Below are 26145 nucleotides of genomic sequence, written 5' to 3'. Positions count from 1 at the left end.
GAATGATCCCTAAGCTCAGAAGAGTAAACCCTGAGCACAGCAGGGAGTGGTCCAAATAATAAATAAATAAATAAATAAATAAATAAATAAATAAATAAAAGCAAGAAAGCAGACCAATAAAGGGAATATTCCAGGTGAACCATATCATACCATCAAAATGTATTTTTCAATGTGAAAAATGTTAATTACTGTTAGTGAAAATACTATTTTTTCTAAATAACTGAAGCCAACACTAATAGGATATACTGAGGTTTGTTTGGAACACATATAAGTGTGACACCAAGTCTGAATTTATTCCGCAATACTCACTGGGCTCTGATCCCTTCATCTTGCCTCAGTCCCTTCTGGATCAATGGCAGACTGTCAAAATCAGGCCCACGTATCACTTCTCCACTATAACACCACCTCTAAAAATTACTTCTATTTCCTCTTCTCCAGCCTTTTACACACCATACACACAGGGCAAAACAAAGACTTGAAAATCCAATTGCATCTACCTTTTATTCCCAGCATGCTCTTTAAAAAGAAAACCGGTTTCTTGTGCAGAATTATGTTAAGAAAAAATGTTCTGTCTGTGTAACCACCTTGCTAAGGCATTTGCTGCCCTTGACAAATCAGCCAAGGGTTTTCTCTCAAAAGAAAACAAACACAGTGTTTATCTTTGTTACCTAAGGCTCATATAGCCCATATCTTAATTGGGACTCCTTTCGAGCAACTGCTAAGTAAAAACAACCTAATCAGTTATTAGGTCAACTTTGTTCCTTTCTCAAACATCTCCTTCATCCTAGTTCAATGCTTCTAAACGCTTTCAGTCTTATTTCTACTACTAAGTAATTTAACATTAATAAATAGTAGTTCCACTTTATGTTACTTAGCGTTAGCTTTTTGTCTTAAAAATCTAACCCCTACTTCCTAACTTTTTTCTCTAATTGAATTTTTTCTTTAACCTATTATGCCCTCTTTTCCATTTTTTTTGTGTATTCTAGTTCATATTTACATGCTTACACTTTATTTTTCAAGATCCTTATGCTTGAGAGTAGGTCAGTTCACAGTTGAAAGAAAAGAAAAATTGTCTCTTTTATTTAGTGGAGGAAACATAGTCCTCAAAAACACACAAATAAAATTATAGCTTTTTGTTAGAAGCAAAAAGGGAGAAAAATGTGGTTTCAGGAGGACTGGGGACTTCATAATAATTCTAGTCAGTGAAGTTAACAGTAGTTTCTCTACAGGAGGTCTCCAGAAAGGATGGCCACATGGAGGAGTGAATGCAGAAGGACAGTCATAAAAAAAAAACAACCAGAAAAATGCAACAAGGTCACAGGCACCATATTTTGTATACGTAGGTGGCACTGGGGATCAAACTCTGGACCTCACACTTGCAAGGCCACTAGCCTCACACTTGCAATATGGCAGTGGGCCATTCCCCAGGACACAGATTTAAATTCCATTTATTTAAATTTAACTATAAATGTTACTGTTTTATATAGTAACATTTGAATCTGTTCCTGGGCTATTTTTCTATTGTTAAATTTCTCTTTTCGAGTGTTCATGCATTATTCTTTTAAAAAATATCTCTATTGAAGATTGTCATACAGGAATTTGCAATTGTGTAACTTGAGCTATTATGACAAATGTATATATTAGTGAAGTGATCAAAATAACTCACTTTTTTCTTGTGGCCTTTGGAATCGTTCAAAATATCGTCATCAACTATTACTAAGCAACATATTGGTTGACTTTCTGTCATTTGTAGTATATGAATTTTTTTACAGTTGGAATCTTACAGAACATAAAATTCTTACATAGAATAATTATTTTGAGTCTTGTCTATGTTTTGAGTCTCTGACGTATACTTATCTTTGTATAGCTAAGAGCAGTATTCTATATCTGAATACATGGATTATGTTATTCATTCACCTCTCTTGGGAGATTCGGATTGATTATAGTTTTTGGCTACTAAAAGTAAAGTTGCTATAAATTTTTTTACATGACTTAGTGTGAATATTATGTTTGCATTTCTCTTAATTATGGAATGGCTAGTGTGTATGGTATATTTCACTTTAATAATCATTAGAAACTGCTCAAGTATCACTCAAAATACTTGTATTACTTTACATTCCAACAAAAATGTATCATACTTGTTTATCTACACTCTCAAGAATTTGGTGATAGTTTTTATGATTTTATTTATTCTACTGTATGCATATTGGCATCTCACTTTGGTCTTAGAATATCCTTTAATAGAAATATAAAGAAATATCTTTATTTTATTTTATTTTATTTTTTTGCTTTTTTGGGTCACACCTGGCAATGCACAGGGGTTACTCCTGGCTCTGCACTCAGGAATTACCCCTGGCCGTGCTCAGGGGACCATATGGGATGCTGGGATTTGAACCCGGGTCGGCCGCGTGCAAGGCAAACGCCCTACCCGCTGTGCTATCTCTCCAGCCCAGAAATATCTTTAATGAAATTATATCCTTCCATGAAATGTTAAATATTTTGCTCAATATATGCATTTTCCTTTATAGTAATTATAAAGATTTTGTGTTTTATTATGTGCATTGACAGGAATATTGTTTTCAATATTATCTTCAAACCTATAGCTTAATTTTTATTCTCTTATCTATATTTTGAGTAACAAAATTTTAAATAATGAAGTCTAAGTTGCCGGTCTTTGAAATGCCGGTCAGTGTGAAAAAGAGCTCAATTTATGCCTTTAAAATATTGATTCTGGGGCTGGAGCAATAGCACAGCAGGTAGGGAGTTTGCTTTGCAAGTGGCCAACCTGGGTTCTATTCCCAGCATCTCATATGGTCTTCTAAGCACCGCCAGGGGTAATTCCTGAGTGCAGAGCCAGGAGTAACTCCTGTGTGTCCAGGTGTGACCCAAAAAGAAAAAAAAATTATGTCGATTCTTCTAATCTAAGACTATTGCATGTTTCTTCAATTATTTAGACTTCCTTTAATTTCTCTAGAGTATGTTTTAGATTGACTCAAAATGCAATGACTCTTCTCCCAAATTCAGTCCATGACTTGTTTTATGTTTTCCCTGAGATAAGACTTGGTTTTATTTTAATAAGGCTATTAAAAAATAAAACATACAAAGACCCCAAGTGACTCACAAAACTGAAATATTTAGACCTATCACTACAGAAGTTTGTCAGTCCTGTTGTAGAAACGTATGTATAGAAGATTTGAACACAACTCATTGGTCTATTTCCTATTGGTATTTTACATTTTTATAGCGATGAAAACAATCTTTTATGATTACATTAGTTATTTATTTTAGGGAATTATTAATATTTATTAGTTAAAATATTTCACTTGGAACAAGACATTAAAACACAAAAAGTGGGGTTGGAGCGATAGTACAGTAGGTAGGTGTTTGCCTTGCATGTGGTTGACCCGGGTTTGATTCCCAGCATCCCATATGGTTCCCTTAGCACCTGAATGCAAATCCAGGAGTAACCCCTGTGCATCGCCAGGTGTGACCCGAAAGGCCAAATAAAATAAGATAAAATAAAACACCAAAAGAAGATGCTGTGTGAGAAAAAAACTTTTTGTTTTGTTTTGCGGCCACCCCTGATCATATTCAAGGCTGACTCTTGACTGTGCTCAAAGATCACTCCTGGAGGGGCCAGATGGGGCCATTGAGATGCTGGGTCAGCTGTGTGCAAGACAATGGTCCTAACCACTATACATTCTCTCTGACCCCGAGAATTTTTCCTTTTTTAGTAGGCACATGTTTCAAATCCCCTATAACTGTTCTGTACCAAATTTATTTAAATTTTTACATGCCCAGTACAAAGTTGTTTGATACATATTTGATATATATAATAATTTTCACAAATAGACTTGTGAATCAACTTGTTGAAGGTTATTAAATTAAGGACATAATGGTTAAGCAAAAAAGAAGACATAAAGGAAGGGATTCTGAAAAGTATAAAATTATTTTTCTTTACAGTTCTGATTTAACTGACAAAAACTTCTGGTACCTTAGGGACATGGGATGTTGATAATAAACTATTAGAGAAAATAACAAATACATAATGTTTTTTTAAATGCTCATTTATTTTTCATTGTTTATTTATATTACTAAGTTCTCCAGAGGAAGATAACCAATCAAAATGATGGATGGATAGGTGGATGGGACAGGGGAAACAAGAAGGAAAGAAGGGAAGGACGGGAAAATGATCAAAGGGAAGAGAGAACTTTTAGTAATGATTTTCATGATTATCATAAGACACTCCCTACCCATTTTCCATAAAATCATAGGAGATGTATAATATATATGTGTATATATATATATGTACATATACATGTGTGTATGAGTATCTTGTCCGCACGGCAGAGCCTGGCAAGCTCTTGGTGGCATATTCGATATGCCAAAAATAGTAACAATAGTAGGTCTCATTCCCCTGATGCTGAAAGAGCCTCCAATCATTGGGAAAGACCAGTAAGGAGAGGCTGCTAAAATCTCAGGGCTGGGAAGAATAGAGCCATTACTGGAACCTGCTCAAGTAAATCGATGAGCAATGGGATGTCAGTGATATAGTAAAATGGACTGGTTAAGTCCAAATCTGTAAGATGGGTCTACAAGTTGGAAATTCAGATAAAAACTGAAGTTCCAGTCTTGAGTTTAAACAACAGCAGATGGGAAACTACAGCGTCTGTTTGAGCAGGCTCCTCTAAACTTTCTCAACTAAGCACTGAATTCAAGCATCTCTCCAATGATGATGGAGAGATGTATCATCCAATGTTAGCAAGTATCTCATTCTCTATCTCTCAAATATAGTTGTTTGTGCTCCACCCCCTCCTACTCACTCCCTTGAGATGGCTTATCATCATGGTCTCAAAAAAAAAAAAACCCTGATAGGTTGATTTACCTAACATACTACCTTTACTCTCATGTTGCCTCTTCTTAGTTCTCCAACCACTAACATGCATCCTTGCCCAACGTGCTTCTTCACTGTAAATTACCACTTTTCCAAGTAGCAGGAATAATTTTTTAACAGATCCAGGTCCATCCACAGCTAGATATTAATTTGCTTTACTTATAACCCATTTGTGTTAACAGTACTCAAAACATACCTTTAAAGAAACATCTGGATGGGTATTTGACTAAAACAACTGGGTCACCATGGTCTAGCCATATTTTTATTATTATTATTATTTTTTTGGCTACACCTGGCAGTGCTCAGGAATCACTCCTGGCAGGCTCAAAGAACCAGATGGGGTGCCAGAACCTGGTTTGATTGCTTATAAGGCAAGAGCTCTACCCACTGTACTACTTCTCCTACTTCAGGTCTAAATATATTAAGAAGTAAAATTAACCATCACAGTGAAATGCTATTTCACTTTGTTTTCAACCTACTTTGCATCCCACAACTTATGTTAATAATTTACCCATTATTTTTTTCTAATTATCCAATCTGTCTCCAGTAGATAGTGATAATCTTATGCTGCCTTTCTTATCCTTTTCTTATTCATGATTATTTCTCTTTGTTATTATCTCCATTAAAATAGCAGCTTGAAGTGATGACAGAAGGCATTTTTGGCACATTTCCCAATTCTATTAGACTTTATGGCATTTTATTACTAAGTGTGGCAATTGTTTTTGTGCTTTTGACAGGTTTCCATTTAAGAACAAAAGTTTTATTTCTGGTTTCAGATCTTTAAAAACATCATGCCTGGTAAATTTGTCAATTATTTCTGTCTATATTGCATTGATCAACACTCATCTTTTTCAGTTACCATTAAAAACTACACTGCTGTCTTAAACCATTTTAAGTTATATCTTGTTCTCTCTGCCTGTCTCTCTCCATCTCTCTCACTTTCTCTCTCTCTCTCTCTCTCTCTCACACACACACACAGACACACACACATGCGTGCACACCACAGAGTTTGATTTTTGCACCAAAATTTAGCAATGAATTTCACCTCATTTCAATATCTTTAATGTGTTGGCAGATTTTGATATCAGTTTCAGATTGGTATCATAAGATGTAAAACACTCTGCATTTTTTTAAAATAAAACACACGCTTTCATACACACACACATTCTGCAGAACCTAGGGTTTAACTCCTGGATTGGTGCTCAAGAATCACTCTTGGAAGTGCACAGTACCATATGGGATGCCAGAAATTTAACCCAGGCCTGCCATGTGTAACACAAGGGTCTTACCCACTGTACTATCCTTCCAACAGCACCACCCACCACCGGAAATTGACGATTTTTCTCCTTAAATTATTGAAGACACTGAGTTTGTATTGGTGGGGAGCCCTTTTCTTTACCGACAGCAAGCAAACCTAGAACATCGTTTATAAAGCACGTGCTTTACCACTGAGCTACATCACTAATCCCTAGTGGAAGACATTTTAATGAGAATTTGCTGAAAACTGGAATATTCCAAACGAAAATTTATTATCAGAACTGCAATATCCTTTTCTTTTTAATGTGGCTAGAATCAGAATACTTTTAATTCCTGGCTATTTACTTTTTTTGTTAACTCTTTTTCGTGCTAGGGGCCATCTGGAGCCACCTGGGTAGTTCTGGGTTTGGTGACAGAGGTAGGATGGGGTGGAATATAATGGGGTAGTCTAGTCCAACACCACACCTATTTACTTCATTATTTGCTTTTTTAAAAAAAATTAGTTCTATTTCTTCGGGAAGCATAGTCATTTTTATATCTTGTTTTAACCTTTCGTTTTTTTTTTAATCTTGGTAATAATTCACACTAAAAATCTCCATCCTTTATGGACTGAACATTCAGGATAGTCTATCTACTATTTGCTAATCAGCTTATTTGCAATCTTTTTTTTTCTTTACCATTTTAAACTTTTTTATTCTCCTGGACACCAGGATCTCCAGGTTTTGGAGAACTATAACGCAAACATTGGTGTTATAGTTCGTTTGCTGTCTTGTTTTACGTTTACCCTCTTCCCAGTGCAGTTTGTGGGATAAATCACCCAGGTCATAAATTCTTCAAATTTATGTGACGGTGAGATCTTGCTAAGAAGTTTTCAAAAGCGTTCGAACGATCTCTAATTCTCCAAAAAATCTGGGTTTTCCCAGGCCTCTGGTTCGGTCTAAGCAAAGCGTGGCCCCCTCCCGTTCCCGGGCACACCTGTCGGAGTTGACGGGTGGGGTCACCAATCGGGCCACCTCCCTACTTGTTTTCCTGCTCTTTTTTCCCCCACGTGTCTGTAAAATTCTAAACATTAGGACCCTGCCTCAAAACCTGTCCTACGTTCAGCCAAATTAGTCTCCCCAGGACTGGGTTCGAAACGCGAAACCCCAGCGCCGGCTCCCAAAGGCGTCCTTGTACATTTCTTTTTGTTCGGGGCTTCCGGTCCGAGGCTGACGGCAGAATTCCTGCGTGCCGCGCTAGGCTTCTGCTAATTTCCCCGCAACTCCCCATCCTGCGTCCTCCCTCTTCCGTTCCCCTCCCGCGGCCACCGCTCAGCTGTCAGCGGGCCGCGCCGCCCCGGGGAAAACCCCGAGTAACGGACCTGGGGCGTTGCTAGGGCCGCCCCGGAGGGAGCGTGGCGGAGCGAGGGCGCCTGCGCGGAGTCCAGCGCGCGCACATGCGCAGTGGCCCGCGCCGGGCCGCGCGCCGGGCGCTGCGGGCGGCTGCGCGGCTGCGCGCCGGCTTGACGTGTGGGGCGGCTGCGGAGGCGGCGGCGGCGAGGCTCGGGGAGGGACGCGCGCGGGGAGGGAGGGCCGAGAGGCGGGGGGCTGAACCCGGAAGTGGGTCGCGCCGGAGCGGGCGCGCCGGGAGTGGAGCTCGGCGGCCGCGAGCCAGCGGGGGAGCCCCGGGTTCCCGGTAATGCATCTGTCGGGCCGTGCGCCCCGGGAAGCCGGGCTGGGCCAGGGGGAGCGGGGTCGCCTCCGGGGAGCGCGGTCGCCGCCGGGGCAGGGCCTCGGGACGGCTCGAGTCGTGCCCGCGGGTGACCGTCCTGCCCCTGCCCTGCCCCTCTGGGGGCGATCGCCCCGCCGGGTGCTTGGGGCCGCGGGGCGCTCCGGGTCCCAGATGAGCGGTGCTCAGCCCGCGGCTGGGCAGAGCTTGCGAAGGGGGAGACACGGATCTCGCCGCTGCGACGGCCTTATTGTCACCAGCCCTGCACCCCGAGACCCCACGAATGTACGCGCCGCAGCCTGCCCCGGTCCGCGAGCTGGGCGGGAGGGACCCCACCCCCCTCCTCCCCCCTTGGCACCCTCCTTTCCCCCCCCTCGTCCTACCCACTCCGGTCCCCCAGTTGGTGGATCGCGCCTGAAAGGTGTGCCCTGGCTTGGTTTAAAATTATTCTTTTGTTGGCTGCCTGTTCTAACCCGGCCCTCCTTGTTCTCCGCCCTAAAAATCTTCAGCATGAATGGAGCTTTGGGGGAGATTAAAAAAAAAAAAAGGGGGGGCGGGGGAGAGGAAAGAAAAGCAGTCTTGACCGTTCCTGAGTTGTAGTGGAGCAAAGGCGTGCGTGGACAGATGTCAGGAATGCTTGGGGGGTGCCTCTGCCTTGCCGTGGAGTTCTTTTACGTGCTTCTTACTCTCTTGCAGACCATGAGACCCTGGGGCCCGCCCCTCCGGAAGCTATTCACCAAGACAATCTAGTTTTGTTTTATTTTATTTTTGTGTTTCCTCCCTCCCCTCTTCTCCCCCCTCTCTCGAAGTCCTTTCTGAGACACTTATGAAGTTTCTAGTTCTGAACCTGTCGTACTGCAATGAAGAAAAGGAGAAAGGTGCCTGCAGATCTTGATGAGAGGATTCATCTGGGCTACCACAAGGAAGTGTGCGCAGGCGATGTTGCAGTGGAATGTGACCAAGTAACCTACGGTCACCCCGCAGAGAGGACCAGCCCGGGAGCACTGCACCACGGCTACGAGGAGCTGCCTCCGTCGCCAGATCAGAGGAAACTTCTGAGTTCCCTGCAGTACAACAAGAACTTGCTCAAGTATCTGAACGATGATCGGCAGAAGCAACCGTCCTTCTGCGACCTGCTGATCGTCGTGGAGGGGAAGGAGTTCAGCGCGCACAAGGTCGTCGTGGCTGTGGGCAGCAGCTATTTCCACGCCTGCCTGAGCAAAAACCCGAGCACGGATGTTGTCACCCTGGATCACGTAACACACTCGGTTTTCCAACACCTGCTGGAGTTCCTCTACACCTCCGAGTTCTTCGTGTACAAGTATGAGATCCCTCTGGTCCTGGAGGCGGCGAAATTTCTGGACATCATCGATGCCGTGAAGCTGCTCAATGATGAGAGCGAGGCCACGTTCGGGTCCGAGCTCAGCGACAAGTCCTCGCCGGAAGAGACCCTGAGCGAGTTAACCGGGCGACTCTCCGATAATCATCAGTGTAAATTCTGCAGCAGGCATTTCTGTTACAAGAAGTCCTTAGAGAATCATCTGGCGAAAACGCACCGGTCCCTTCGGCTGGGGAAGAAACATGGGTTAAAGATGCTGGAGAGAAGTTTCTCTGGGAGAAGGTCCAAAAGGAGTCGCAAGTGCCCCGTGAAGTTTGACGACACCAGCGACGATGAGCAAGAAAGCGGGGAGGGCTCGGACCCTTTGAACGAGGAGCCCTTCGAGAAAGACAAGTCCGACAGGAACGATTCGGAGGACCCGGGCAGTGAATGCAATGCCGAGGAGGATGACCTAGACGAGGAAATGTCAGATGAGTACTCCGACACCGAAGAGCAGAGTGAGAAAGAGCACGATGCCGAAGAGGAACCCGAGGCTGGTGACTCAGTGGGAAACATTCACGAAGGGTTGACGCCCGTGGTCATTCAGAACAGTAACAAAAAAATCTTGCAGTGCCCTAAATGCGATAAAACATTTGACCGAATAGGTAAGAAAAGCAAGCACCTCTGTCTGATTCCTTACGTTGCGTGGCTGTTTTTAAAGTGAGCCTTTGAAAACTCAACTTTGGAAGTAATTCTTAAAAAGGAGTGTTTCTCAGGGGCTGTTCTCAACGTTGTTGGGACTCAGGAGTTTAAGTATTTCTATAGGGACATAAGTAGAAAATACAATCCTCAGTTTCTATATTTTCTTTGAAAAATTAGAGTATTGATAATTGTGAATGTGGAGCTTGGATTTTTATGCTAATTAAGTTTCATAGGTACTGTTTGGGGCTTATGGAGAATTAGATTTAGTCATTTTTATTTTGCTGTCTTTGAGTATGGTTATATGTGACTTAGAAATATAGGTAGCTTTACAGTATTCAGAATTGGGAATTTTTCAGATGAAACTAATCTAGTTAAAAAAAAAAAAATTGTACCCAACTTAGTACTGTAGGTTGGAGATTTTAGGAAGTGTCCTAATTCGTAGTCCTCTGGCTGTTATAATAACATAAATCAACTTTTTCTTTATTGGAAAAGTTTGTGTGGCTTGTAGCTGTAAGTTAAAATTTTCTCAGTGACTAGTTTTTAAGACATTTTATGTTTACTAGTAAAATAACTTTTGAACTGTTTTATGTGAACTTTTAAAATTGCACAATTAGGCTGTTTTCATCAAACTCAAAATTATGAATTGGGAATATGCTTAACACATAATAATAAAAATGTTTTTTATCTGCATTTTGACTTTATAAAATGATATACAGAGTTAAAAAATTCTCCATGAGCCTTGCCATATTAAATTAGTTAAGTTATTAATGATCAATTTTATAAAATTATTTCCCTCATTTGTGCTTATAATATTCCACAGGCCAGAGTACAATGTGTACTCTGGCCTGTGATGAACTCTTTGCTTTTCATTATGCTTTTAGATGTTCTTTAAATCCAATACTTTTGATAGTCCAGTTAAATAAACTGCTTTTACTATGTTCGAGCTCTATATAAACATGAATAAAATAACTTTTCCAGGGTAACTCAATTGGAAGAGCATTTTTATAACTTTGTTAAATGCTTATGGAGAACCGTATGTAAATACTACTAGGGCTATTAAGAAAATTTTGGGATGGAGATGCCTAAGATAAGCATCTTACACTTTCTGCTTCCTAGACTTTGTATTCTTAGCACACACTACTTAATTTGACCTAATTTGTCTGGGAGATGGGTAAATAGAGGTCAGTTCACAAGCTGCCTTGTGGGTCTCATACTGTTCTATTGAACACTTGGTCCAGTGAGATGCTTTATGAGTCAGGGAATCTACTGTAGTAAGGCCGGAAGCACTATATACTATAATTCACCGTCTGGGTTAACTCGTCACATTCTCTAGAGAATGTGACAGTGTTAAAACAGACGGTGAGTTATAGAACATAGTTTTTCTTCATCTGACTTTCCCCCAAGATTTTTTATTGCAAGACATTCTTAAGGGTGCTTCTTTTAATATTGAAACTGGAGTCTTGCAAGCACATTTGGGAAAATACTGCTCAAGGTTAAGGTTCTGTTGGGTAGGAGTAAGGCATTTGCAACTTCTTTAAGCAAAGTGAGCTCAGATGATTTTGGGAATCAGCAGATCATAATTTCATTTCAGCAGGTGGCTAGTTTCCAGCTACCTTTTAAAATGAATTTGGCTTTGGACACCTCTTTTGCATACCCTAACTGGGGTTGGTGACTTTTTCTCAGTACAAAATTGAGAGAGAATATGTCTTAGTACTTTTAAATATAAGCTGTGATAATATCAGACTCCAAGGATTTTTGAATTCAGGGTTAGGTGAGCTCTTAACCTATTTTATCTTGCGTTTCTTCATTCTTACAGTGCAAGGAAGCTAATAGATGATGATATTTTTTCATACAGGTTATTGGAATAAATGGAGTAGACTTGTGAACTACTTAGAATATTATGTGACATAATATTAATATTATGTTAATTTTATATATATGGGCCGGAGCGATAGTACAGCGGGTAGGGTGTGTGCCTTGCATGCGGCCAACCCGGGTTCAATCCCTGGCATTCCATATGGTCCCCCAGCACCGCCAGGAGTAATTCCTGAGTGCAAAGCCAGGAGTAACCCCTGAGCATCGCTAGGTGTGACCCAAAAAGAAAAAATCTGTGAGGTTTTGGTTTTAAGGAATGCAACTTATTTTTATTCAACTTTGTTTAATAGCAGTTACGTGTCTTGAATGTACCAATACTGTGAAACCAATATGATACCTATTCTCTGTCCTCAACATTTTTATAGATTAATGAATACATACAAAACACCCATTTCACATCGATAAGTATAGAGGATGAAAGAAATCAGTAAAGAGCTCTAGAACAGATAATATTTGAGCTGAGATAAAGAAGAATGGAGAGGAATTTACGAAGCAAAAAGTACAGCATGTGCAAAGACATTGAGCTAGTTGAGTTCTGGAAATTTCTAAGGGCAGATGATTTCATGATAGGTCAGAGAATGCATGAAAATGTCAAAAGGTAAAGTTTGGCAAGAAAGGAAATTTTGGATGACATGCATGCTATACTGAGGAATTTAGATTTTGTCCATTAAGTGAAAGTTGAAAAAACAAAACAAAACAAAAACCTGCCTTAGGGAATAGCCTATATGAAGGAAGTTTAGAAAGATAATTGATGTCAGTGTGGAGAAGGAAAATCAGAAAAGGCCATAAGGCTTTTTTTATTTTTTCCAACTGTAGACTTAGTTGGAGTAGCAAGCTGGGCATTGAGAATTGGATCTGGGATGAGGCTACATCAGTGTTGGAATCAGTATAGCAAGTCAACAGTGATAGAATAAAAGTATGTTGAAGAAGACCTAGAATTAACAAATGTCCCCCTTTGCTATCTTTATCAGTAGGTCTCATCTTTCTAATCTACATTATTGATTATTTTTAGGATTAATAGTTTGCTGCTATTTATCACACTAGATTGTGAACCTCAGGGTTTTGAATATTTACGTTTCATTAGTATCTTTGTAATACCCTTTGTCATTTCACAAAGAAGTGTTTTGTTTTGGGGCTACACCTGGTAATGCCCAGGGCTTACTCCTGGCTCCGTGGGCTCAAGGTACTTTATGGGTTGCTAGGGCTTGAACTCGGTCAGCCCCATGCAAGGCAAGCACCCTACCTGCTGTACTATCTCTCCAGCCCCTCAAAGACTTTATTTATTTATTTACTTTTTGCTTTTTGGGTCATACCTGGCATTGCACAGGGGTTACTCCTGACTCTGCCCTCAGGAATTACTCCTGGCGGTGCTTGGGGAACCATAGGGGATGCTGGGAATCGAACCCGGGTCGGCAGCGTGCAAGGCAAACGACCTCCCCACTGTGCTATCACTCCAGTCCCCTGGCTTAAAGACTTTTAAGAAGTGCAGATTTGCCTCTGAGCTTCTGACCTTGGTATCCTGAAGGGAGTTTATGAAGATAAGACCTTCTGCAGGAACTGTTTGTTCCACAATATTCAGTCTGCTTACTTGGTACCATGTCTGAATTTTTATCCTTTCTGATTCCGACAGTATTAGTGGGACTGAGGCTCCTGATCCAGTCATATTTGTCTGTAGGCTACCAGCTGTCCTCCTCTCCGCCTATTCTTATGTAAATAAATATTCTTTGACCTTCACCTTCCCACCAAAACCTAGTGGGTGAAAAGGCAAAAACTGGGAGGTGACAGATGGGGGGGTGAGAGAAAATTTGGGTAACTTTTTTTTTAATTTGTTCATATTTGATTATTTGTTTACTTATTGTTCCTAAATCTTTCCTGTAAATTTACAGTCTCTTCTAAAGGTAGAAAATGTTTTGTAGCTTTTTAACAAAAGTAACTGTGATTCACTAGACCACACTGATAGAGGCACCTTTTGATTCTTAGTAGATAAGACTAGTGATGATGGCACAGTTCTCTAAGGTATTCTTAGTAGGCCAAGCGAAACAGTTAATATATAATTTAAAACTTAGCAACATCAATTGCTTAATGAGCTAATTTGATATTTCTCTTTGTAAAAACTGCATGCAATAAACCTCTCCATAAGCTTACATTATACAGATAGGGGAATGAGTTGTGAGTCAAATGTCAAATGTTTTCATGTGGGAATATCCTTAGTTTGTGTCTTCTGATCGGGACACAGTTTTTATTGATATTCTATTCAGAATAATTTTGTGGGTGAAGTTTTATACTTATTTTTGATTGAAGCTATTAACTGTTTGTAGAGTAATGATATATATGTTATTGTTGAATTCCAAGCCCATAAAAATAGAAAAAAACATGTTAAATAGATTTAAATATTAATAGTTTATGCTAGAAGTAACCCCTTAAGGCTGTATTAAGTTATTTAAAATTGGGATTTATTTGGAAATTGATTAAACTTTTTTCACTAATCCCTGGAGGTATATCAGACTCTTTGGAGTTCATCTTTCTCTAAGAAATTATTTCTCCTTGTTCCGAAATTTGGATGTATGGAGATAATAGGCCCTATAATATCCCTGTGCATAAAATTTCAATTCATAATTTAATTCATAAAAAAAATTTACTTTAAAGTACTAAATCATGATGAGATATTTTTATAATTTATTTTTAAAATTTATGTATTTTCATTTGTCTTTTTGGGCACTGTTGAATTTAAGTAATTTTTAAAAATTTAATTCTTTTGGTTTAAATTTTCAAACTTTATATTTTCTTAATTCGATCATAATGTCTACTGGTATGTAGTAGACATTTTTAGTTCTTTTGATTTAAATTGGCAAACTTTTCTATTTTCTTTCTTGATTCAATCAGTGTCTACTGGTATATAGGACTACAAAAGTTTAATAGTCAAAAGTTATCTTTAATTCAAGTGCCATCGTTTTAATATTCAGCTACTTGCAACTTAATACTTATTTGTAAGAAAGCAAAAATTTTTTTCTCTAAAGGGAAAATGCTATTTCTTTTAAAAATTAATTTTTTTAGTGAAGCAAAATTATATTCAGAGAAGCGCAAGAGGAAAGAAATAACATGTACAAGAGAGAACATGGGCTTCTCCAGAGTGGAAAAAGACTATTAATTGTTAATTCAACATCTTTTCAGCAAACATACTTTCAGGAAACTCTATTCTATTCTCTTTCTTCCCACCAGTGCTTGTTGTAACCCAGGGATTCATTTTGTGAACACTAACAGACACTAGTTTTGAAATACTAGTTAAAACCCTAACATAACTCTTATTTCATAGGACCTACTTATTGTTTATGTCCGTGAACAAGAACATCTTTTCCCCAATTAAGTCCCATCATCAGTCTTCCTCGTGAAAACAGCAGGAAGGGAACTTGCCTTGCGCGCAGCCAACCTGGGTTTGTTCCCCAGCATCTCACATGGTCCTCTAGCACTGGGAGGAATAATTCCTTAGTGCAAGAGCCATAAGTAACCCCAAAACATTGCCTGATGTGGCCCAGAACAAACAAACAAAAACAAAAGATGGGATGTGGTACAGTAAGGTGTAAATTTATGCATGGATAAATGGAGAGTATATCTCTGCAGAGGCAGAGGGAAAAATGATGACATGAAGCAGTTTTTGCAGTGGCAAGGAAATGACCAAGTTCATTTGTCAGTTGTTTTCTGATAAACCCCAGGTGATCAATTGAAATGTACAATCATAGTTATTCCTATGTTTATAATTAAGGGTTCTCTCCATGTCTGATGAATAATAATCCATATGTTAATACTAGTTACTAAATATTAGTGCTTACTAGATGCTGGGATATTTTAAATATTGTGAGCATATGAACTCATTTACTTCTCGCAATGCATGAAGTGTTTATACATTCAGGTAGAGAGAATTGTTGGCTTACTTAAGATCACACACCTATTCTTTTAAAAAACTTTTTATTAGTGAATCACCGTGAGGTACAGTTGCAGACTTACAGACTTTTGTGCTTACATTTCAGTCATACGGTGGTCGAGTGCCCATCCCTCCGCCAGTGCCCATTTTCCACCACCAGTGGTCCCAGCATCCCTCCCACTACCCCCACCCCTTCCTCCCTCCACCCCACCCCGCCTCTGCGGCAGGGCATTCCCTTTGGCTCTCTCTCTCCGTTTGGGTGTTGTGGTTTGCAGTAGAGGTATTAAGTGGCCATCATGTTCGGTCTATAGTCTACTTTCAGCTCGCATCTCCCGTTCCGAATGGGCCCTCCTAGCACCCTTTCCTTGGTGGTCCCTTCTCTATCTGAGCTGCCTTTTCCCTCAGCATGCGAGACTAGCTGTGGAGTGATCCTCCTGGTACTTATCTCTACTGTCCTTGGGTATTAGTCTCCCATTCTGTTACTGTATATTCCACAAATAAGCACACACCTATTTTTTAGGTGTCCAAATGTAGAGTTTTCTGACTATATGTAAAATAATAGATCATCTATTGGTCTATCTGCCTCATCGGTTTTCATCATAATTTTTTTTCTTAGCCAGATTGTCATCCTCTTTCTCAAGAAAAATACCTGGTTTCCTTTTCCTAGCACTTCTTATCTATGTGCAGTGCGGGTTGGAGCGGTAGCACAGCGGGTAGGGCATTTTCCTTGCACGTTGCCGATCCGGGTTCAATTCTTCTGTCCCTCTTGGAGAACCTGGCAAACTACTGAGAGTATCCTGCCCGCCCGGCAGAGCCTGGCAAGCTACCCATGGCGTATTCAATATGCCAAATACAGTAACAACAAGTCTCACAATGGAGACGTTACTGATGCCCGCTCGAGCATATTGATGAACAACGGGATGAGAGTGAGAGTGAGAGTGCAATATTGTATTAAATTCAACCATATATATGATAAATTATAATTTTTTTTATTAAATAAGTAACGTAATCACTGTTTTTCTCCATGGTCTTGGAATATTTCTAGGTTTTTGCTTCCACGATATATTGATTATTTTTTTAGGGTGGAGGGGGAACCATTCCTGGCTATATGCTCAGGGGACCAAGTGATACCTGTGTTTATGCCTGGGCCTCTACGTTGCAAAGTATGTGTTCCAGTGCTTTGAGTTGTCTCTAGTCCTGTAGTACGTGACTGACTTATGCATTCGCTATCCTTACACAAATTAGCTCTGGCTAACTAGCAATTGTTATATGCATTTATTTTATAGGAAAAAAACTAAGTTTTAAATGAAAATCTAAGATAAATTTCATTAGAAATTAAGAATTAGGATCATTAGAATCAATTAGGATTACAAGAATCTATTAGGATATTGAGAGTTTGAGAGTATTGCCTTTTGCTTAAAAGCAAATTTAATTGAAATTGCTTTAATTTGCTAACTGCACACATTCACAACTTTGGTTGCAGAATAAAGCAGGAGCAACCGACACTAGTGATGGTTGATAATGTCAGACATTATGTAAGTGCTTTATGTGTATTGATTCGTTTATTCTTAGTACATCCGTTGAGGTAAATACTATTCCATTTTTTTTCATATTAGAAAGATTTGAGGATGGAAAAAGTGTTTGTCCAAGGTCACAGAGTCTCTAATGTAGAGCCAGGATTCATATCCAGGAGGTGGAGTGAGGGTCTGTACCCTTACCTGATGTTGTTATCTGTCTCTACAATGTGAAAAAAACACATTCTTAATAGTAAGGTAAAGAGTGATAGTCTAAGTAGGAATATAAATACAAATTAAGTCCAAGTATTTTTTTTATTTCATTTTTTCTTGTAACTTTTCTCTTTCGAAAGTCTATGTTAAAATTTCTTGGTACTTACTCTTGGAAAAACCTGAAACATTTGTACAGAACTCAAATATATATTCAGGATATAGTACAAACAAATCTCACAGTTGGTGTGACTTTGTATTATATCTGTTCATCTTTTCCTACTTTTTCTGATAATGCTTGTATATGCTGACTTTAGCAGTTTGTTATTGACCATGCAGTCAAATAGAGGTAAATTGCTTGTTTCCTAATATCTACTAAGCTAGAAAAGTTTTGTGGATTGGGTGGTATAAAGTATAAGTTTTGTTGAGTTTTCTAGATTATAGTATTCTTCCTCCCAGATTACTTCCTCTAGGAAGAGTGATGAAAATATGAAAATGGCATGTTATTTTTCCTTTCTTATATATATATTTATTTATTTATTTATTTTGCTTTTTTGGGTCACACCCGGCGATGCTCAGGGGTTACTCCTGGCTTTGCACTCAGGAATTACTCCTGGTGGTGCTCGGAGGACCATATGGGATGCTGGGAATCGAACCAGGGTCGGCTGTGTCCAAGGCAAATGCCCTACTCACTGTGCTATCACTCCAGCCCCTCTTATGACATTTTTTAATTGGGAATGACCACCCCCAGTAGAGTTTGGAGGCCCCAAGAGCTAAAACCAAAAGTGCTCAGGGGACATGTTATGCTGGGCATTGCGCTGAGGACCGTCACACGCTAGGCATGAGCTCTGCCGTTCAGGCTGTCTTCATGGCCATAGAATATTTTTTAAAGTTGTCAAATCTGAAGGTTCCTTTTAATATGAATATTAGTTTTGAAAGTAAAAGTATGAGCATTCTACTTGTATCAACTAATGTTCCATTTAAATTTTTAAATGTGGGGCTAGAGCGATAGCACAGCGGGTAGGGTGTTTGCCTTGCACACAGCTAACCCGGGTTCGATTCCCAGCATCCCATATAGTCCCCTGAGCATCGCCAGGAGTAATTCCTAAGTGCATAGCCAGGAGTAACCCCTGTGCATCGCTGGGTGTGACCCAAAAAGCAAAAAAAAGAAAAAAAATTAAATGTGCCTTTCTTTTTTTTATAGGGGACACACTCTGTTGGCCTGGGGCCACTCGTGGCAGCTGTTGACTTGGCCCAGCAGTGATGCTCGAGGGTCACGAGTTCTGTATCTAGTGGTGATTGGGAGGGCATGCGGGGCAGGGATGGAACTCAGGGCCTTGCGTTTTCTAGGCATGTGGTCTGCCACTTGAGTTATCTTTCTGGCCCCTAAAATAAAATGAAATTTTACTTAAGCAAATTTGAGGAAAAAATTTTAAGTCAGTTTTCCTGAATTCGTGAATTTGTGACATATGTAATCTTTGAACCATAAACTTCAAATGGTAAGCCTCTGAGGCTTATCAAAGATAGACATGTAGCTGAGCTTCTAGTTTTGATTGTGTGTGTGTGTCTAAGGATATTGTCATTCATGATATTTTATTCCCTGGACGTATTTCAACTGTCGAAGAATATGTACCAAATTTAAATTTTCTCTCTTTTTATAGGGAAATATGATAGCCACACACGTGTTCACACAGGTGAGAAGCCCTTTGAGTGTGATATTTGTCACCAGCGCTATTCGACGAAGTCTAACCTTACAGTTCACAGAAAGAAGCACAGTAATGAGACAGAATTTCATAAGAAGGAGCACAAGTGCCCTTATTGTAATAAACTCCATGCAAGCAAGAAGACTTTAGCCAAGCATGTCAAGAGGCAAGTATTATCTTGCTTCTGTAGTAGAGTTTATTGTGCCTTTAAAATATGTAATAAGCTATATGCAGCTATCAAGTGCTATTCTCCAGTTCCTTGATTACTTAACATTTTGCCAGGCTACAGGTTTATTAGGAATAGAGCAGCAAGTGTAAGTTCGAGTGTTTGGTTTTGGTTTTGGTGCTCAGGGCTTAACTCCTGGCCCTGTGCTCAGAGATCACTCCTGGAAGTGAGCCAGGGACCATATGTGATGCCAGGGATCAGACCTTATTTGGCGGCCATGCAAGGCAGGCGCCTTAATCCCAGTCCTCTCTGACCCCAGTTTATTGATATTTTAAAATTAATATTATTGAAATGAAATATATTCGATGTTGAAACAAGAACTATAGAAGTTTTAAGATACAGCACTTTGTTTATTCTGTTTTCTGCCAGGCTTTGCCAAGAATGTTGTCAGATACACGGTTTTCACATCGCAGGGAATTTATTCTTCAGACTCAGATTTGTCTTTAACATATAAAAAATTGTGGGAGAAATGATATTTTCATGTGTTATTGGGGACTTATATTTGAGGCAGGAAGCCAGTCTAGGGATTTGTTGGTCTGGTTGACTGCGTCTCAGCAGAAGTGATGCGGGGTCCCCTGAGCACTGCTTGGGAGATCCCCAGCCCTTCAAAAAAGAAAATTAAAAAAAGAAATTAACTAAAATCTGTTCTAAAATACTTAAGTGGATTACTTTGAATATTATCCATAAATAACTGAACTCCTGGATATAATCAAAGTATGTATAGATATCTCTGTTTCTGCGTGAGCTTAGGTATAAGTTTACATTTATTAAAATAATAATGCTACCTATCTAAATACTTTAAAAATTGTGCCTATTTCTTTAAAAATGATCTCTGCCTAGTCCTTATAATCACTATCAGTAGATCATCCTTCACATGTTTTTCTACTAATGTTCTGTTTTTAATTTTACAGATTCCACCCTGAAAATGCACAAGAATTTATTTCCATTAAGAAGACTAAGAGTGAAAGTTGGAAATGTGATGTAAGACCCTTTCATTTGCTGTAGAAAACCAAAATAGACGAATGGTGCACTTGGAAAGGTTTTAAAATCCAGGAAACTTAGCTTTGATTTATATAAAATTACTCTTAGCTGTTCTGGATTCTTTGATGATCAACTTGAGAAAGAAATTTTAATATTCATTTTTATTGTAATAAGAATACCATAGATTCATAATTATGTAGGTGAACTGTGAGAGTACTATAGAATATTAGAATCATTCCTCTCTGTCCCAAAGCTTCACGGCCTTAAGCAATCAGTCACCTTTATCTCACCATTTTGTGGGTTACCTAAATTTGAGGCTGAACTTCATTAGGTAATTCTATACGACACGGCATCAGCTGTGTTCAGTTTCCAACTGGTGATATTCTAAGCTGGTATGATGTGAGGCCACTTCCCAAGTGACTCATTTAGGAGGTTGGCAACCTGGGTAGAGGTGGATGACTGACATTTTGCTTGGGACCGTTGCCTATGAGCCTTGCTCCTTCTCCACTTGGATCTTTTACCCGGGCTACCTGAGCCCTGTCCAGCACGGCAGCTGGCCTCCAAGCGTGAGTGTGTGTTCGAAGAAGCCAGGTCAGGTTTGAGGCAGAGCCCCAGGGGATCACTCCCAAGACATCATCAGCCAGGCAGGCCTTTGTGGCGAGGGAAGAGTTCTGGAAAGTGTGGTCTGCATTTTCAGTGGGAGGAGTGGCAAAGGACTTGGAGATGACTTTATTTCCCCACGGTAGTTCTTGTGTGTTACTTAAATGTTGACAGTAGCTATCACTTTTGTCTTCCTTACTTCCCAGCTTCAGTTATGCTCACAGCAAAAAATCTCACCCTTTCTCTCACTACAGCTTCTAGAAAATTGAAGTTAGTAAGTATTTGCATCTACCTTAGATGACATTTTGTTATTAAGTTTCATCATCCTCATTTCTAAAATGATGATGATAATTATATCTGCTTCTTAGGATTATTGTGATTCCTAGGTGAAATAATCCTTGAATTAGAATCATGCCTGGGTGTGTAGTATATACTGTTAATTGTTTTTGTCATTGCTATTAGGTTAGCCCCTCCCCAACATCCCCCTCCCCCGCCTTTTAATATGTCTGCCAGATGTTTTAAAGGTGTATCTCTTCATTCTGATCACTTGAAGATACAAATTTTAAAGTGATCTTTCTGGGGTATCTTTTTCTTCTTTCTAATCAATATATGGCCATAGTAATAAAATCTCTTATTCGTGTCATGTAAGTTACTTAAAATACATAATAGATTTGGAAATTGAACTAGAATTAAGATTTTGAAATAACTATAATATTGGAAATTAATTTTAAGAAACGTGACAAGTTGAAACTGAGCTATTAATTCTTTAATTCCTCCAAGGCCATTTTCCCCACCCCACTGCATTATAGAACTTAGTTATACTTTTGGTAAGTGTCCTATTGGGAGAAATTTCTCTCTACTAGAATTTGTGCGTTTATTTCTCATTATAGACTTTGTATTTTAATTTTTGATTCAGATTGTCTTACATTTTTTGTACTTTTTTTTATTTTCAGATTTGTAAGAAATCTTTCACTCGAAGACCACACTTGGAAGAACACATGATTCTACATTCTCAGGATAAACCTTTTAAGTGTACGTATTGTGAGGAGCATTTCAAATCTCGCTTTGCCCGGTTGAAGCATCAAGAAAAGTTCCACCTGGGTAAGCAAATTACGTTTTCTCAAAGCAGTCACAGCAGTTACTGGTTCTCATGTCGTACAGGAAGGAGCCTGTTGCTGCCAAACCACTTAGGAGGAGCTGTAAATTGGGAAGAGCGTATGATTTGCTATACTTCCTGGAGATGAGGAAATACGTTTATTCTGTGATATTGTTTTGGTGGTAGATGTGTTCCTGATCATAAGCTATGTGTATTCACAGTGATTGTTGGATACATGTGTGAGTGCTTGGGATATGCATTTTTGTTTTGGAAAACAGTATTTTTCAGGTGTTGTAATAAGTAGTATGTTTGAAATGTAATATATCTGTTAAATACTATCCCTAATGGAGCAATAGCACAGCGGTAGGGCATTCGCCTTGCACTCGTCCAATCCATGTTCGGTTCCTCCGTCCCTCTCGGAGAGCCTGGTAAGCTACCAAGAGTATCCCGCCCACATGGCAGAGCCAGGCAAGCTACCCCTGGTGTATTCGATATGCCAAAAACAGTAACAATAAGTCTCGCAATGGAGACGTTACTGGTGCCCGCTCCAGCAACTCGATGAGCAACGGGATGACAGTGACAATGACAATGCCATGGCCCAAAATGGGGGCTTGTGGTCTTAATAGGCTTGTAGTACAGGTGGATCCATGTAGGACATTTAATTCCCATGTATATTATTGCAGTCCAAAGTGAAATAATCTCATTCTAGTCCATGTGTCACTGTATTTAATGATAACTTGAAAAAAATATACATGTTTCATGCTTATTAAATTTTCAGGTGCAAAAAACTGACAGTGTAGACCAAAAATTAAAAGATAATCCCAAACTTACCTGTATAAAAGGCCAAAACAAATCAAGCTAAAACTCAGAATAAATACAAAATTTTAAGGATGGGAATGATCTGACTTTTAATCATTGGAGACTACAGAACTATAAAAAGGCATAGAATCCAAATTTCTCTTTATAATAAGGTTACTAGCAGAGACCTCTTAGACACAATCTGAACAAATATCATATGACTGACAGAGATCAGGGTGGTTTTAAACTATATTAGTGTAAGTGGTTGTGGGAACTAAGAATGGAGCCAAGTGGGAGAGATGAGAGGGGCGGGACCCCGGGCCAGTGGTGGCAGGATGTTGGCATTGTGGTGGTGAATGCAGTGCAGCAGCATGTAAATAGGAAACAACAATTACTGTAACATTATAAACCACGATACTGTCATTTTAAAAATTGTATACTCAGAATTAGGGTTGTAATCTTACTTTTCTTACACTTGATCTTAGCCAGAAGGCCGAGAAGCGATGTAATCTTACTTACTTTAAATTGATCTGAAATGCATTTGTTTCTGGATATGGCATTAAAGTTAAATACAACAAATATGTATTATAGAGCTGGGTAATACTTATGGTAAGATAGGAAGGGTCTTTGAGAGACCTGGGGGCATGGGCCTCACCCACGTTGCTCAGGGTTTAATCCTGGCTCTGTGCTCAGTTGTTACTATTGGCGGTAATTAGGACACCATAACATGGTACCCGGGTTGGACTCTGGTCCATTATGTGCAAGGCAAACACCCTGCGACCTTAAGTATTTCTCTCGCCCAGCTAGCATCTTAAAATTCTGCCACTTGAAAAACATTCGAAGGACCTTGAAGTTTTTTTTTTTTAATTTTATTAAATCCCATGTGGAAAGTTACAAAGTTCTCAGGCTTATGTTTCAGTTATACAATATTCAAACACCTATCCCTTCTCTAGTGCCCATATTCCACCACCAAAAACCCCAGTATACCTCCCACCCCCGCCCCCCCCACCCCCACCTGCGTAACTGATGAATTTCACTTCATTTTCTCTTTACCTTGATTACATTCCATATTTCAACACAAAACTCACTATTGTTGTTGGAGTTTCCCCCCAAGAAACACAGCCCTACTACCAAGGACCTTGAAGTTTTTTGTCTGGGAAAGTCATATAAATCATCTATCTACAAATATTTTTCAAGTCTCAGTTTTACAGTAAGGAATACATATATTTTTTTTAGGAATACATTTATTTTTACTCTACTAATATATATTATAGTCTACTACCTAAAAAGTAGAATATGCTAAAACAGCTTATCTTTTAAGTTTATCCCTCTTCTTTAATTGCTTTTAATGAGTTGCTCTGTTATTATATTTCATTTCAATCTCTAAAACACTATCATATGGAAATAGGTTTTGTGATGATCAGAGCTATAATTAGAGTTTGTTTGTGATTACGTGTCGCATGTGAGACATTTTTTATATTCAGGATTAAAGGAAAACCATTTTATTATGGAATTGATAGCCTTCTTTTTTGAAATGAAAATATAAGAAAATAATATTTTCTTATCCAGTCTTACAGAAAGTTATAATAAAAATGATATTTTATGTAAAAAATATTTACATCTATATCCTTTATCTTTTCAGTTTTATTAAATACATCTTTTACTGAAAGAATAAGCATTCTAAAAACATTGAAAGTTCTGACATAGTTTTAGTTTCACTTTAGAAATGATTTTATTCACTCATATCACTTGTATCACTTGTCATCCCATTGTTCGTTGATTTGGTTGATTTGTTTGAGTGGGCGTCTTTGTCGTGTGCTGGTGTGGCCCAATGGTGTCTGCTCGCTCCAGGAGCACAAAGAGCCTCAAATCGTTCATTCAGGGTTTTGACAAACAAGTCTGACCATTTCGTAGATAGGAGGCCACTCGGTCTTTTGATATTCCGTGGAATCCAGTCAGTAACAGCTCTAGTCCAGCGGTCGTCTCTGAATCGCATTACGTGCCCAGCCCATCTGATTTTTGACTCGTTGGCAAACGAGACAGTGTCCCTGATTCTCGATCGATCGTCGATGGAGGTCGGAACTCTGAATTCCTTCTCTCACTTGAGTGAAACGTGATACTCCAAGCATAGCTCTTTCGAGTCCTCTTTGGGATACCCAAATAGCGTTCTCATCCTGTTTGTGTAGGGCCCAGGTCTCTGAGGTGTTAGTGCACGAAGAACGGTGGAGTCGAAAAGATGTGGCCGGAGTCAGAGGTTCTTTGTCCTCTTAACCACTACTTCGACGCTCTTGAAGGCGTTCCACACTGCTCTCTTCCTCCTGCGTAGTTCAGGTGCCAGGTCATTTGTCATGTTGAGTTCTTGACCTAGGTAATTTGGAGATGTTCTTTCCGTTGAAGGCAAATGGAACATCAGGAACTAGTCTGTTTCTCATGAACATTGTCTTGGTGAGATTCAGCTGCAGTCCGACCTTTCCACACTCACAGTCAAAGTCGGCCAGAATTTGTGCCACTTGGCTGATATTTGGTGTTATGAGAACGATGTCATCAGCGAAGCGGAGGTGGTGTAGTTGCCGACTGTCTATCTTCACTCCCATTCCTTCCCATTCCAGTCGTCGCATAATGTTCTTGAGAGTGGCACACTTTTTTCAGTATTGGAATTTACAAACTGAAGTGTCTTTTTTTCACTCTGAATTTGGGCCCACGCCTGGCGGTACTCAGGGGACCATATGTAGTTCCGGGGCTTGAATTCAAGTGGGCTCTGCCAGGCAAATACCCTACTCGGGTGCTTTCTCTCTGGCCCACAGATTGAGTATCTTGACATTTCCACAGTCCTTTCCTGTCAGTGAAAGTTTATAAGCAGATGCTGATCTAATGAGCAATTAGAGTTGTTGAAGTAAACATTCCTGAAAAGGTGGTTGCACTAGATTTTTGAAAATAATTTGTTGCTTTATAGAGATTCCTTTTTTCTCACCTCCAGAATTTCAGTAAAGACAATTCCTGAAATGTCACAAGCTGAGTTCACAGAGAAAGTCATTCCATGGAAATATATTCAGCTTTCAGAGCAGCAAATATTTAGCTAACTATATTATCAGCACTATGTCAAGATGTAGGGCAAGTCCTGCCCAAATTAATTGCAGTCCAGTAGGTAATCAAACCAGTAATAAGTCATCATGTTTTATTGCTATGCCTACACAAACAATTTTCAAATAGATTTGGAATATGGGCACTGGTGAAGGGATGGGTGTTTGAATATTGTATAACTGAGACATAAGCCTGAGAACTTTGTAACTTTCCATATGGTGATTCAATAAAATTCAAAATAAATTGTTTAATTTTTAATGAGTT

General features: G+C 39.5%; 2 protein-coding genes across 2 annotated transcripts in view; both read left to right on the top strand.

The window, feature by feature from the left end:
• LOC101539684 (G patch domain-containing protein 4-like) overlaps positions 1-7526 on the top strand; it is an 82787-nt gene extending 75261 nt beyond the window's left edge. Inside the window, exon 2 of the mRNA XM_055144209.1 lies at positions 7225-7526. Within this exon, the coding sequence (XP_055000184.1) occupies positions 7225-7526 (302 nt within the window). The remainder of the gene's footprint in view (positions 1-7224) is intronic.
• A 205-nt stretch (positions 7527-7731) lies between these two features.
• Positions 7732-26145, top strand: part of ZBTB41 (zinc finger and BTB domain containing 41) — a 39219-nt gene continuing 20805 nt past the window's right edge. The window contains exons 1-5 of the mRNA XM_004610006.3: positions 7732-7825; positions 8668-9841; positions 19058-19265; positions 20237-20306; positions 21860-22007. Coding sequence (XP_004610063.2) covers positions 8719-9841; positions 19058-19265; positions 20237-20306; positions 21860-22007 — 1549 coding nt within the window. The 5' untranslated portion in view covers positions 7732-7825; positions 8668-8718. The remainder of the gene's footprint in view (positions 7826-8667; positions 9842-19057; positions 19266-20236; positions 20307-21859; positions 22008-26145) is intronic.

This window comes from Sorex araneus, chromosome 7, assembly GCF_027595985.1.
Source record: "Sorex araneus isolate mSorAra2 chromosome 7, mSorAra2.pri, whole genome shotgun sequence".
Lineage (NCBI taxonomy): Eukaryota > Metazoa > Chordata > Mammalia > Eulipotyphla > Soricidae > Sorex > Sorex araneus.
The sequence above is the reverse complement of the archived record's forward strand: the minus strand, read 5'-3'. Positions and strand labels throughout refer to the sequence as shown.